Source organism: Momordica charantia (genome assembly GCF_013281855.1).
Source record: "Momordica charantia cultivar OHB3-1 chromosome 7 unlocalized genomic scaffold, Mcharantia_2.0 BLBB01000007.1, whole genome shotgun sequence".
Taxonomy (NCBI): domain Eukaryota; kingdom Viridiplantae; phylum Streptophyta; class Magnoliopsida; order Cucurbitales; family Cucurbitaceae; genus Momordica; species Momordica charantia.
The window spans coordinates 17,590,475-17,604,669 of record NW_028275165.1 but is presented as its reverse complement, the minus strand read 5'-3'; the positions used below and the strand labels follow the sequence as shown (position 1 = coordinate 17,604,669).

At 34.6% G+C, this 14,195-nt stretch overlaps 3 protein-coding genes across 4 annotated transcripts; 1 reads left to right on the top strand and 2 right to left on the bottom strand.

Annotated features, from left to right (window-relative positions):
* The first annotated feature begins 244 nt into the window (after window positions 1-244).
* Window positions 245-3,664, top strand: LOC111009929 (ER lumen protein-retaining receptor). The gene is made up of 6 exons (XM_022283173.1): window positions 245-572; window positions 1,615-1,880; window positions 2,087-2,202; window positions 3,014-3,087; window positions 3,231-3,294; window positions 3,403-3,664. Exons 1-6 carry the CDS (start codon window positions 482-484, stop codon window positions 3,437-3,439), a joined length of 648 nt encoding a protein of 215 aa, XP_022138865.1. The 5' UTR covers window positions 245-481; the 3' UTR covers window positions 3,440-3,664.
* Window positions 3,665-4,663: 999 nt separating this feature from the next.
* Window positions 4,664-8,634, bottom strand: LOC111009884 (UV radiation resistance-associated protein). 2 transcript variants are annotated; one of them, XM_022283117.2, is made up of 6 exons: window positions 8,214-8,630; window positions 7,607-7,813; window positions 6,311-6,491; window positions 5,717-5,865; window positions 5,271-5,498; window positions 4,664-4,975 (listed from the first exon to the last, which is right to left on the bottom strand). In XM_022283117.2, exons 1-6 carry the CDS (start codon window positions 8,409-8,411, stop codon window positions 4,859-4,861), a joined length of 1,080 nt encoding a protein of 359 aa, XP_022138809.1. In that variant the 5' UTR covers window positions 8,412-8,630; the 3' UTR covers window positions 4,664-4,858. The 2 variants fall into 2 exon arrangements, with proteins under 2 accessions (XP_022138809.1, XP_087982951.1); XM_088126825.1 differs by lacking the exon at window positions 7,607-7,813 and having other exon boundaries at window positions 8,214-8,634.
* A 1,894-nt stretch (window positions 8,635-10,528) lies between these two features.
* On the bottom strand, window positions 10,529-13,474 carry LOC111009637 (elongation factor 1-alpha). Its single transcript, XM_022282780.2, has 3 exons — window positions 13,316-13,474; window positions 12,180-12,661; window positions 10,529-11,682 (listed from the first exon to the last, which is right to left on the bottom strand). The coding sequence occupies exons 2-3, from the start codon at window positions 12,639-12,641 to the stop codon at window positions 10,801-10,803; spliced, it is 1,344 nt and encodes a 447-aa protein (XP_022138472.1). The 5' UTR covers window positions 12,642-12,661; window positions 13,316-13,474; the 3' UTR covers window positions 10,529-10,800.
* Window positions 13,475-14,195: the final 721 nt, after the last annotated feature.

The window sequence follows — 14,195 nt, the reverse complement described above, 5'->3', positions numbered from 1 at the left end:
TTTTTAAAAAAATTTATAAATTATAACGAAATTATTTAATGGTAATAAGTTTTTGGAGCTTTTAATATTATGTTTTGTTAAAATTAGTTGATGAATGAGTAGAGAGTAAAAAAAAAGTAACATTCATCTAAATTTAGTTTTCATTTTGATAAAATAAAAAATGTATGATAAAAATTTATACGGTTTACCAAATTTAGGGGTAAAAAATGGTTTTGTCCCCTAAATTTTGGGAACTAAAAATCTAATATTTCTTTTCCTTCTAAAATACCTCGGTGGCCCTAAATCGGAAATCCAACATGGAAAACGCCAGCAACTGCAACTCTTCGGATTAACTTTTCTTCTGAAGATTTTGTTGATTTTTGGATGAATTAGGGTTCTGGGAAATTGCGAAATCGATCCAACAAGTTTATTTTCCGGCCGATTCGAGCGCCTAGAAAATCAGAATTTTCCGAGCGGGAAAATTTAGAAGAAGACGAAGAAGATGAATATCTTCAGATTGGCCGGGGATATGACCCATTTGGCCAGCATTCTGGTTCTACTCCTCAAGATTCATACCATCAAGTCTTGCGCTGGTTCGTCTTCTATCTCTAATTTTGGGGTTTTTTTTAAGTAATTTTAATTAGGCTTTGGCACAGTTTGATCGCTCGATAACTTTGTGAACTCTCTCCTGAATTGTTCATACGATTGGGCATTATGTTTTATTGGTTCTCATTGAGTTGAATGAGAGTGGAATTTGGAGAATTGAATCCGAAGGGTTTTCGAATTCTGGTTTGTTCTGATTTTCTGTTTCTCTTGGTAATTTGATTCGAGTTATAGCAGCTTGGGTAGCGCCCAATATAACTGAGGTTTCTTTTTCAAAAGCGTGATTATTGGTAAAGTAAAGAAAAAAATAAAGGTTTAGATTGCTTTTTAAGGGTGTTTAGGTCATGACTCAGCTTAAGAACTCTAGTGAGCCACCTGCCTTAGGAATTAATTCTTATTGACATTAAACATTATAGGGTCAGGTGGTTGCCTCGTAAGTAAGCCTGCTTGGACAGATATCAAAAAAATAAAAAACCCTAGTGACCTAGTTTATGTTCGGGGCTTATGAACCCACATTTTATACTATATACTAACTTTTACAAATCATAAACTCAAAGTCACGTAAGGCCAAGTTTCTATAACCACATCCAATTTTACAAATTACACGAGCTCAGGTGCAACTGGGACGAGATCTCTTTGATTTATGAAATCTTTGTCTTTGATGGATGGAACCACCACGAGTTGGTTTAGTGGTCCTTGTGACAAATGAAAAAGGTAAAGGAACTTTGGGAAATGTGTTCAAATCCCATAGTCACCTAATTTTTTGACAACCAAATATTGTAAGGTCAAGTAGTTGTTTGTGTCTTGTGAATCTAGTTATCTAGTTATGTGGGTTAGCTGGCACAACCACACAGGCAATAACAAATATCTTTGATTCATGGAATTAGAATATAAATTTGTGTGAATATCGAGCCAGTTTGTTATCTTTGGATTTTCTGCTATCATTTTTTTGATCATCGAACTACTCAGTTTGTTGTGTCTCTGCATGTCTACAAGCATTATGATGTCTGAATTTGGTAATTGATTCTGCAGGCATTTCTTTGAAGACTCAAGAACTTTATGCCCTGGTTTTCCTTACTCGCTATTTGGACATATTTGGTAGATTTGTATCAGTATACAATACTATAATGAAATTAATTTTCCTGGCGAGTTCTCTCTCCATTGTTTGGTACATGCGACGTCACAAAGTCGTGCGCAGATCTTACGACAAGGATCAGGATACCTTTTGCTATCAATTTCTCGTATTGCCTTGTCTGCTGTTGGCACTAGTTATTAATGATAGGTTTTCATTCAAAGAGGTAAATATTCTGGTCCTTTTTCTTCTGTCTCTTCTTAATCATTCATTTTACAACTTATAATTAAGTCCTTTTGCTGATAGCCTTCCTCATGCTGTTAAACGTGTTACTGTAACTGTACTGTGTTAATGTTCACATTATATACGAGCTTTGTGTCGTTTTTTTTCTTCTTTCCATGTTCTATGTCCTTAATGAATGCAAATGGGTAGGTGATGTGGACGTTTTCCCTATATCTTGAAGCCGTTGCCATACTTCCTCAGTTGGTGTTGCTACAAAGGACAAGAAATATCGACAACTTAACGGGACAATACGTCTTCCTTCTTGGGTAACTCTCCATTTCCAAAGTCTTATCTCAGTATCTTCTTGGGTACATTATATTTTATTTTAGTTGTGTATGGTTTTGAGGGATTCTAGGCCAGAGATTTGTATTTCATCTGTAAGCGTAAGCTACATCTTATTCTTGTCTCTTACCTTCATGTTTCGTGACATGCTTAATGTCAAATTTATCTGCAGATTATGTTCATACCAAACGGTTACTAATGTTTTGGTGTTTTTTGAATCAAGGCCTTAATTTTTAACATTTTCGATTATTTTCCTGTTGGTGAATATTAAAATTGGCTGATGATAAGCTTAAATGGTATCGTACCATCAGTCTAGGTAGAAATTTAGATGAATCAGGTCACTTAAAATAGGAAAGTTTATAATTCCTCCATTCTCCATGAAGTTAGTTCTTCTCTTCGGTTAGATGGCTTAAAACTCCTCTTCTAAATTTCTGTCAAAGTATCATGTCACATACTTACATAAGTTTATCATCAACCAATTTTAACATTCACCGATATTAAAAATCAAAAGATAAAGGACTTGGTTGAAACTTTTAAAACAACAGGGAATATATGGAAAATAACACTCAAAACATTACAGATCAGAACCTAAAACATATATTTGACCTAGTTTAGTTGGGGTATTGTTTTTCTCCTTGATTCAAATTTTGTGCTGGCTTGGTCAAATTGTCAGGATTCATTCATAGGTTTGAGACTTGATGTATGGAAAGCTTTCCAGTGGAAAAATGTAAAAATTTTGATATTTAGAGGTTATATCATATCATATGTTCGTCTTCTCTTTGCTTCTCTTTTCAGCGCGTACCGTGCATTGTACATACTGAATTGGATCTATCGCTACTTCACCGAGCCAGACTTCATTCGATGGATAAGTACGTTGCTCTCCCTCTCCCACACACTCTCGCACGCACCCTCTTGCACACACGTGTGGTGCATCCATAAGGAAAGAAGAAATATATACCTTAACCAAGGAACCGAATTAGCTACTAATTATTAAACGAATCCACTCTTGCAGCTTGGATAGCGGGTCTCGTGCAAACATTGCTGTATGCCGATTTCTTTTACTACTACATCATAAGGTAAATTCAACACTTTAATTTTACATTCCTTGTATATAAATATGTGTCCGCGCCCTCAATTCTTGATAATTTTCCTGCATTGACTCCATTTTAACTGATGCTTCCCAGCTGGAAGAACAACGTCAAGCTTCAGTTACCAGCTTAGCTTTAAGGATTAGTGTTGAGAATTTTTAAGCTTTGGCAGAAGACGCGGTAGATGAAGATCTCAGTGCATATTTATTTTCTCAGCTTTGAATTAATTGTACTTTAGGGAGTTTATTTAATTAGGAATTTGTATTTTTTTTTCTTTTTTGTTCAGATTTTATATAGGATAATTGTATAACATTGTAAATATAGTCTTCATCTGAGTCATCTGCTTCGTTTGCCCTCATTTTCCATCATTTTGTTAGTTTACGCTCTTTAAACGAAGACCAATTTCAAAATTGACAATCTATTTACAGATTTTCTTAAATTAATAGTAGATTTTTTCGTTGGCAATCACGATAATTTTTAGCAAGTCATGATAATTTATTTCCAATTCAACTTTATAAAAGAAAGCTTCGCAAGTCATGATAATTTTTAGCAATTTTTTCTATAAAATCCTTAGTTCTAATTTTAGATAAAATAAGAAAGTTAGGCTTCATGGTTTGTTTATTGTCCCTCATTTATATTTTCGAGAAATATAGGCATTTGATAATGGTTCCTATTTCTCATTATCCATTCCTGAGAAATATCGTGAAATCTGTATAAAAGTTTCGAAAATAACAAAATCACGTTATTCATTTTTTCGGTTTTTTCTCAAACATAAATAAAACGGTATCTTATCATTTTTTACTTATAAGAAATGAGAAACAATGAATGTTACCAAGAGCCCTTCATAACTAATAACTAAGGCCTGTTTGATTAAAAAAAAAAAAAAAATTATTTAGATTTTATAACAAATTGAAAACGGAAACATGAAATAAGAAACTTGTTTTTGTTAAAATTTCTATATAATTTTGAGAATATTTCTACAGAAAGAAAAAACAAAAAAACGATAAACATAAATAGTTTTCCAATACTTAAGTTTCTTAACAAAATAAAGAATGAGAAACAAAAAACAGAAATATTACCAGACGAGTCCTGAAATTCTAACTTTCTAAAAAATTCAAGAGGCTGAGGGAAGTCTTTCTAGAGATTAGAGTGTGTACGGATCACGGACACAATGAAACATTATGCTAATTGATAGATTATAATTTCAACTATCAACAAAGAGGATATTGCTAGATGGTCGTCCTCAAATCCTCTCATTTATGTGTTTCAATATCATTTTTCCTCAGTAATATCAAGATGACAAACTAAACTATATGTTTCAACTTTGTATATCAGAATCAGCAACTAACAATGCATATGATAAAGGTGCTCTAACGAAAAATAGAATTCGCACCTGTATACTTTTAGAACTCAAGGATACAGAGGTACAACCTATGGAACAGATCCTGTTCAAGTAAGGTTGAAGAATTCGCACCTGTATAAGAATGTGCAGCTGATCCATTTACAAATTTGTTCAATCTACAAACCTAACTTCTTCATTGAAAAATTTGGATCACGTATCAATATAATCTGCAGATTGAATGATCCTCAGAAGCTCCTTCAAGTTAGCCAATATGTGGCGTGGGCCCAAACTCTTCATACCAATGAAGTTTAGAAGTTGCTCCAAGTCCTGCAATAGATGGACAGGTGAATACCATCACACAAGTAGTAGCTCAAAAGATTAACACGATGTTGCTTGTCTCCGCAAAAATAAAATCGAGATTCTAGTTTTTAAGCTGGAATGACTAGGAATCAAAAAGCTGCAACAACTAACAAGGGTACACTTGAAATGCTTGAAATAAGAATGGTTTCTATAGAGAACTGAAGAGCAGTGGTGTGACCATCTTTTGCATGAGAAACCAACTAATTATTTGACAACCTAATAAATTACAAAATCAAGTCATCATAAATGAAGGAAACTACACCTTGTTTAACAAAAATACGGCGTAAGCAGCTCTCGTTGTATCTTGTCCATCTAAAAAGAGAGGGAACTCGACATGTTTCATATTTGTGACAGGTAGTGAGGTGGATAAGGAAACAGATGACGAGGGTTCTATTGAAGGCGCGTAGTCACAAATGTAGGAATGAGATCCACCCATGTGCAAAGGGTAGCGTAAAGGAACTTTTAGATATGAAGATATGAGGGAAACAGCCTGCAGAAAACACAGTATAGTGTGTTATATTTTACATTATTGACTCTAGTCTCAACCTAGCATCAAACTTTAAAGGTTAACCATAATCAAATCATAGTATTCTGTAACCGAACCAATACAAATGCCAGAACAATTACATTCAATACTATTTGCAGACCAGAGGGTAGAAAAGTCAATCCAACATTTATAGCAGATAACCAAGATAAGAGAGAACATACATGAGCAACATATCCAAGGGCAGTTGCAGACCTCTGAGTCTCTTTCTTATCACTGAAAAAGCTCATTTTTTTAAATGGAAGCACATTCAGATTTAGACCTAATATCGTCAAGGATCCATGATTGACAGGTTTAGAACCAGAAGAATTCCCTGGTAGAACAGAACAAAATCAAAAGGCACGAACAAACGAAATCTAACACGAGAAAGGAAAATTCTGTAAAGAGGGAAACACTAATATCTACAGATAAAATACAATCTATCTAGCATATGATGCATCCTATATACAGAAAGGTATCACTTGAGGCAGGCTTAACACAATTGATATTTGCTTGGTACTGGTAAAAAATTGATAGGTCTTGCTTCATGGATAGTAGAATCAAATTGAACAGATAATTGAATTCTTATAAAAAAAATAGGCAGACATATCGCAAATTCCTGGAGATAGAATGTTAATTCATAAAAATTTTCCAATAGCTGGGTTAATAATGTCGCTACTCTACTGAAAATAATTCCTCTGACTATCTTGCAATACCTGGATCAAACTAAGTCTCGTATACGAAGAATTATTGAATGTCTCAGACTTACTAGCATATACCTAATCTACTAGTGTTAGGAAATGATTCAAGCTCCTGATCCCTAGCAGGTCCGGTTGAAATTTTTACAGGATAGAGAAATGAAACTTGTGAAATCATATATTGCTGCCTTCTTCTCAGCATCTTCTGCAAGCTTTTTAGACGATCATAGCCTTCTTCTCCAGTGAGTAGTCTATTTGATTCCTGTCAAAGATATGGAATGATGACATCATGCCAGTTACCTAGTTAGTAGAGTGCCGAAGACAGAGTGCTCCAATAACTTTATTTGTTTACTTTTATAAGTTTGTGGGGAAGCCTAAGACAAATTTATATACAACCGGAAGAAATGAAAAACAAAAGAAAAAAATACTATAAATATTTTCAATCCTCAACAATGCCTAGAACATAGAATTCACAAATTTACATTCAGTTTGAGCTGATAGGACATATTAGTAACTGAGGGTTTTTTTCTGCCAGAGGCATCACATCCACATTTAGTATCTACAGGGTTTTCTTTTTCTTCTCATTCTTAAATTGAGAAGAAAAAGAAAAACAAATTCTACAAAAATTCCTAATCTTATACATGCTGTCATTTTAGGGAGATTAAGGTGTGGGATGATATATGTTAAAAATCCATCTCTATGATTTTCAAATATTAAAAACTTTACGCCCCGTTTTACAACCCTTTTTTTCTTTTTTTTTTTTAAAATAAGCCTGTAAACACTACGTTCACGGTATTTCTTTTCTATGCTATCTACTTTTTGAAAACGTTTTCAAAATATAAGCTAAATTTTGAAAACTAAAAAAAGTAGTTTTCAAATTTTTGTTTTGACAACCAAATCTCACGGACAACCACCTGATCCTACTACATTTGGTTGTCAAGATAACTCGTAAAATAGTAAACCCTAGGTAGGTGGCCACTATAGTTTGAACTCATCTCCTCAAAGCCCTTTACTATTGGCCCTTACTGACCACTGGGCCAAACTATGATGGTTGAAATTTGGTTAATAATTCAAATGTGTTTTTAAGAAAAGTGAAAACTTACTTTAAAAAAATTGTGAAGAACTAGCATAATTTTCAAAACAGAAAACTAAAAACAAAATGGTTACCAAAAGGTACCTTCGTGATTATCCTTTTTATGTTATTGACAAGTTGGAGCCTCTCACTATAAGGTAGTTTTACGTGAATGTGTGTTATGGTTCTTTTCACCGGCATGAGTTTTCTACATATGATTACACATTTCAGGTGAACCCAACATACTTCTTGCAAATATTAATGAAATTTATGTAGTGGTTTCTTATCATGTTGAATATAATTACCTGCAATCGCTTCCTAGCTTTAGACAAAGCAGTCCCCGCAACCAAAAGTGATCTAACTTCCACGCTAAGACTCTCCTCTTGTTTCTTAACATCCTCCGATGCAAGTTTAGAACGCATTGACAAATTCTCCACAAAACGTTTCCTCGCTTCAAGTTTCTCTACCATTTCTGCAAGCTCATTTGATCGACTAACAGACTCAGAATCGACCTGCCAACCAAATGACAACCGAAAATCCATAGACTTATCTACAAGGCTTGGGATCACTCAGTCACAGGCAAAATTCTTAACTAAATCATTCAGAATCCAACTCCCCCAAAAAGACAAGCGCCAAAACCAAATCGAGAAGGCCAACGGTCATCTATTTAACCGTTCTCTAAAAAAAATTCACTTATTAGCTTCCTGAAGTGCAATTAAACACCAATAACATGAACAAAAAAGTCTAAAACCCTAGGCCCCGTCCAGTATGCATTAGTTCCCCCGCGGCATAAACAAAACAATGCTCGTTTCTCACATTCTACTTCTCCAGCATCACTCAGACGCTAAATAGATCCTAATACCTCAATTGAATTGAATACAGTCGCCAATATTGAATTAAATCAACCAAAACCTGAATTAGGGAGTCGAGCTTCTGCTTTAGAGTTTCCTTCTGGTGCTTGGCTTCCTCGAGTGCCGAAGAGAGACTCCACAGCCTGGCAAGCTCCTGCTCGAAGTCCTCCCATTCAACGACCTTCGCATTTTCCGGATCCGAAATTCTGCTGGACTCTGAAGGAGAAGAAGAAGAAGAAGGGGCTTTGCCGCGTTCCATGAATCAGTGGAGAACGGAAGACGATCTTCGAGTTCAAGAAGTCACGGCGCCTCGGCGTCATCGTCCTTCCAGTGGAGCTACTGGAAAAGCCTCAAGAAACCATCGGAATCGGAATCGGAATTGCTTATTTCTTTCTTTCTTTCGGACTCTGAGAACAGAAGAGGGAGAAGAAAGAGAGGTTGAGACTTTGAGATATGAATTAATTAATCCAATTGAGAAATTGGGGAAATTTTTGGTTTCAAGTTTTTAACAAAAATTTCCCTTTTTATTAAATGAAAATATGAAAAAATAAAATAAAATAACAGTCCTTCCAAACTAAAATTTAGGGCAGTTTGGGTAAAAGAGGAAAAAATATATATTTTGAATGCTAAGAGAAAATCATTCGATGGTAATTTTTTTTTTAATAAAAGTTTTCCAAATTATATAGGAATTTTGGAAACAACAAAAAAAAATTCTTCTTTGTTTCTTTGTTTTTATTTCTAATTTTTATTCAAAATGTAAATAAAAATATTAATTTATCATTTCAAAAATAAATCATACTAAAAATTTGTAACATTTAATTTTTAAAAATAATTTTCATATAGAATTTTATTCTAAAGTTCTAGAGAAACAATAAATTATTACCTGACATATTTTTTTCCCTAAGAACAAAAAATAAGTCATTAACAAACATGGTTCTTTTCAATTTTTAATTGAAAAGGAGAAAATAGAATACATAAAATGAGAAACAATAATCAAGAAACATGAGTATTATCGAACAGATTCTTTATTTTTCGTTTATTGATTTATATTTCATTTAAGGGGGTGATGTTGTGGAATTTTGGTTCAGTTGATGGTGCCTACATAATTAAGGATGAAAGGGGTTTGACACTAGCATGGTGTCTTATAAAATACTTTTCTATATATTATGGGTCTTAAATTTTTCAGAGCAATCATAGTTCAGTTCATCACTGTTTTAAATGTCGATGTCGATTGAAATTTTGAGATCTCAATTTCACTGATATGTAATTGAGTATACTTTCCACACACTTATTGGCTTATTTGTTGTCAAAGCCTAATTAACTATATAATTTACTAACATATGGTTGATCGATTTCGACTGGTAGTAATAAGAAATTATTGTATGAAATTTTCACTCTAGTTTTGTAGTCGGGTTGGAAATAATTTTAGCACAATTGATTTATTTTAACGTTTGGCTGCATACGATTTTTAAATAATTAAAATTTTATTTTGAATTATTAATATTTAAAATTTATAGAGAAGTTGAAAAAAGAATTTTAAAAAACAAAAATCTCAAAGAGAACTAAGAATTTAGAACGAGATTACAAAACTTGTAGCGAATAAACAAAATTAAATATAAATAAAATTAAAGAAGGATAAAAAATTTATAAAAGAAAGAAAATCTTAAAATTTATGGTGAAAATAAGTAGAATAGAAATACAATTTTGAAAATTAAAACAATAATCATTCTAAAAACTGATTTTATATATATTGTCAAAAATCACCGTAGATTGAATCTGAATAATTTGATTGCTTGATAATCACTTAAATAATTTTAAATTTTTAAAAAATTACTTATAAATCCTCGCCAGATATAAATATTATATTTTAGAACGAGGACTCAAATATTATATTTTATTTTAGAATGTGCCAAAATCACCACACCCTAAAAAGTTATATATATATACTATAAACATGATTCATGACTCAATTCTCTATTATATTCTCTGCTTTATTCTCCATTCCAATCATCTCTCATAATTTTTTTCTTTATCATTAAAAATTTTGCATCTTTTTTCTTTATCCTTCAAAATCTGTAATTTTTCGACTTTTGACTCACACTACTTTATCTCTTTTCAAATTTTCTTGTCTACACATTTTATCTTTTCCCATTCTAATTTCTAGAATTTTTTCATTAAATTTTCTACTTTCTTTCTAACTCTACCAATGGGAAGTCAAATTTTTCATTTATAAAAAAATAATTTTTTTTCCAAACAGATAATTATGCATACGGCAATATTTAAGATAGAGAGAATTCTTATTTCTTACCTTTTCCACCGCCATTCAATTGCAGTAAAAAAATAAAAAGTTAAAAAAGGCAATGAGAATACGCGCAATTAACTGAAAAATAAAACATTTAAACCTCAATTATCCAACAATTTTAATGTCTCAAATGACTCAAAAATAACGACAACAGACCATAAGAAGATGAAAATAGCACAAAACCAGACGCATAATAAGACTAAATAATTAAAAACCTTCTACCGAGTAGAGCCGCTCTATACAAAGTAAAAAGCCAACTCACAACTAGCAAAAACCAAAAGTCTTCTTTAAAACCTTCTCTCAATGACTCAAAACGCAGGGTTTGGCTGGTTGTTGGCTGGCTCTCTTATTTCTTCTTGGCGGCGGACTTGGTCACCTTGGCTCCGGTTGGGTCCTTCTTCTCCACACTCTTGATCACACCCACCGCAACGGTTTGACGCATGTCCCGTACCGCAAAACGACCCAATGGTGGGTATTGAGAGAAGGTCTCGACCACCATAGGCTTGGTGGGAATCATCTTAACCATACCGGCATCACCGTTCTTCAAGAACTTGGGCTCCTTCTCGAGCTCCTTACCAGAACGACGATCGATCTTGGTGAGGATCTCGGCGAACTTCACGGCAATGTGGGAGGTGTGGCAATCCAGGACAGGGGCATAACCGTTACCAATCTGGCCAGGGTGGTTCATGATGATAACCTGGGATGTGAAGTTGGCAGCCTCCTTGGCTGGGTCATCCTTAGAGTTGGAGGCGACAAACCCTCGCTTAATATCCTTGACAGCAACGTTCTTCACGTTGAAACCAACATTGTCACCGGGAAGGGCCTCAGGGAGAGACTCGTGGTGCATTTCAACAGACTTAACTTCAGTGGTGAGTCCAGTTGGGCCGAAGGTGACGACCATACCAGGCTTCAGGACACCGGTTTCAACACGACCGACAGGGACGGTACCAATACCCCCAATCTTGTAAACGTCCTGGAGTGGAAGACGGAGGGGCTTGTCCGAGGGCCTCTTGGGCTCGGTGATCAAGTCAAGAGCTTCAAGAAGGGTTGGTCCCTTGTACCAGTCGAGGTTGGTGGACCTCTCAATCATGTTGTCACCCTCAAAACCAGAGATGGGAACGAAGGCGATCTTCTCTGGGTTGTATCCGACCTTCTTCAAGTAGGAAGAGACTTCCTTGACGATTTCATCGTACCTTGCCTTTGAGTATTTAGGAGTGGTAGCATCCATCTGCATTGATAAGCCCACATAAAAAAGCACAAACAATTCAGAATTTGAATTCACCAATTGGAAAGAATCAGAACTAGAACATGAAGAAAACAATAAACAATTGTAGGAACATTAAACAATATGCAACTTCGGTTTACAAAAAGAAAAGGGTGTACATCATGTGTGATAAGAGAGGGGGATTTGAACCCCCAATGATTCCTGGGAAGGAATCAAAACAAATGGCCATCTCTCCACAAGACATCAGAACTTTTCATCTAAGAAAGTTGCCACAGATCATAGTCGGGAAAATAAACAATTAACGTCCATTGATTCTAATAAAGAACCACAACATTGCATCTCCACTATAATTGTGACCCTTAATCAGATTATGGATGATGGTTTGGGCAGGTTATTTAAACATATGCTGATTAATCAATTTATGTTATCAACTATGGCACATAAGAATATAAGACGTGAAAGATTAACAAAATATCAAAATAAATGAGTGTTATATCGACCTTGTTGCAGCAGCAGATCATTTGCTTGACACCAAGAGTGAAAGCAAGGAGAGCGTGTTCACGGGTCTGTCCATCCTTGGAAATACCAGCTTCGAAACCACCAGTTGTGGAGTCGATAATGAGAACAGCACAGTCAGCCTGTGAAGTTCCCGTGATCATGTTCTTGATAAAGTCACGATGACCGGGGGCATCAATGACGGTGCAGTAGTACTTGGTGGTCTCAAACTTCCAGAGAGCAATGTCAATGGTAATACCACGTTCACGCTCTGCCTTAAGTTTGTCGAGCACCCAAGCGTACTTGAATGACCTCTTGTTCATCTCAGCAGCTTCCTTCTCGAATCTCTCGATCACACGCTTGTCAATTCCTCCAAGCTTGTAGATAAGGTGACCGGTGGTGGTCGACTTTCCAGAGTCGACATGGCCAATAACCACGATGTTGATGTGAACCTTTTCTTTACCCATTTGATATTAACCAAATGGAACTGCAAAAAAACCCAAGAGGAGTTAGTTCTTCCCACATAATAACATATAGCACAACAAATGATGATTAATAACACAGATCGACTGCAATTTCTCACAAATACAGCCACATCAAAGTTATACAAGTATGTACAACACAAATCTAACATTCCTGGAACATACAACCATCTCAAAAATATTAAGAACGAAAGCTATATACATACATGTACTAGGGTATAAAAAAAACTTTTAACCACAGTACACAACCATTACAAGAACGCTTTAAAAGGAAAACTAGTAAATAAACAGAAAGATGTCGGTCTCCAACGATGAAATAACATGGACTAAAAACATCAGATTTCACGAAACCAGCAATCGCTTAAAACAGTATGCTATAAAGATTCAACGATTACCGAACGACTTAGATGCTTCAGTTATTGATGTAAAAAACATAAATCAACTCGAACCCAAAACAAGATCCATAAACTTACGAAAATATCCGCCGTCATACAAACAGATCTGACTCAGAACAAAGCAAAACAAGCATACGAAACCAAATCAATGAACATACATGAGATTCTTGAGACTTAAATCATATACAAGTATAACGAGAAGCATAAACAAGAGAGAAAAATTGAACTGAAGAAACAAAATAGGGCGAAGAATCGAGGGCTTACCCGCAAGAACTTGAAGAGAAAATTCAGAAGAAAGAAGCAGCCTAAAATTCACGCAGGAGCAAGCAGCGAGCTTCAAGCAGTTGGATTTATCGCATATTTATAGCCACTAAGTGCGTCTAGGGTTTCTTTGAGACCGTCGTGTCGCTGATCTTGTAGTTTACATATTTGCCCCTCGATTGGGATATGTAATGACGATAGTACCCCTTGCCACTCTTGCCCTAATTCTTGTTATTCAACAGATAGACTTTGAGGCGCAGACGGACGGCAGACCACAGGATCGAGGACGAGAAGATGTCGCCAATAATAATATTTTTTACCTTTAGTAAGTTTTCACCGTAAATTTTCAATTTTATTCCATAAATATTGTAATTTTTACCTCGCATATTTTTTCCGGTCACTCATTTTACCACGAAGTAGAGTAAAAATGTTTAGAAAAGCACTAATTTCAACTAAAATTGAACCTAATGCAAAAATCCGTACAAGTAACAAACATATTTCCGAAAGTAAAAAATATCTACTTTCAAACCTCCATAAATTTCAATAAATATTCACTTTTAGTACAGATTTTCTCTAAATGTTATCAATTTCATGTTAGGACTACGAGTATGTTTTATAATTCATTGAACTGCACACCACCTATCATAAAGTAAAAGTTACAACAATTATTTACCCTTGACGTAAAAATTGCAACACTTCTTTTAGTTCCAAGACTAATTTAACAAAGTTAAAAGTTGGAACAAAATTGTTACATCATAGGTAAATATAGATTTTTATTTTCCTTTCATTTGTTACTATTTTATTGATCCAACAAAAAGTTTGAGTACATGCATTTTAACTTATGGCTTTAAAAAATTTTAGTACTAACAAATATAGTTTTTTT

Bases quoted from the DNA above. Each gene is read 5' to 3' on its own strand.
- LOC111009929 (XM_022283173.1), top strand. From the start codon at position 482: ATGAATATCTTCAGATTGGCCGGGGATATGACCCATTTGGCCAGCATT. The intron at 573-1,614 runs GTTCGTCTTCTA...TTGATTCTGCAG, and splicing joins TACCATCAAGTCTTGCGCTG to GCATTTCTTTGAAGACTCAA. The intron at 2,203-3,013 runs GTAACTCTCCAT...TTCTCTTTTCAG, and splicing joins CAATACGTCTTCCTTCTTGG to CGCGTACCGTGCATTGTACA.
- LOC111009884 (XM_022283117.2), bottom strand. From the start codon at position 8,411: ATGGAACGCGGCAAAGCCCCTTCTTCTTCTTCTTCTCCTTCAGAGTCC. The intron at 6,492-7,606 runs GTAATTATATTC...TATCTTTGACAG, and splicing joins AAGCTAGGAAGCGATTGCAG to GAATCAAATAGACTACTCAC. The intron at 5,866-6,310 runs GTATATGCTAGT...CTGTTCTACCAG, and splicing joins TCCTAACACTAGTAGATTAG to GGAATTCTTCTGGTTCTAAA.
- LOC111009637 (XM_022282780.2), bottom strand. From the start codon at position 12,641: ATGGGTAAAGAAAAGGTTCACATCAACATCGTGGTTATTGGCCATGTC. The intron at 11,683-12,179 runs GTCGATATAACA...TTATCAATGCAG, and splicing joins TGATCTGCTGCTGCAACAAG to ATGGATGCTACCACTCCTAA.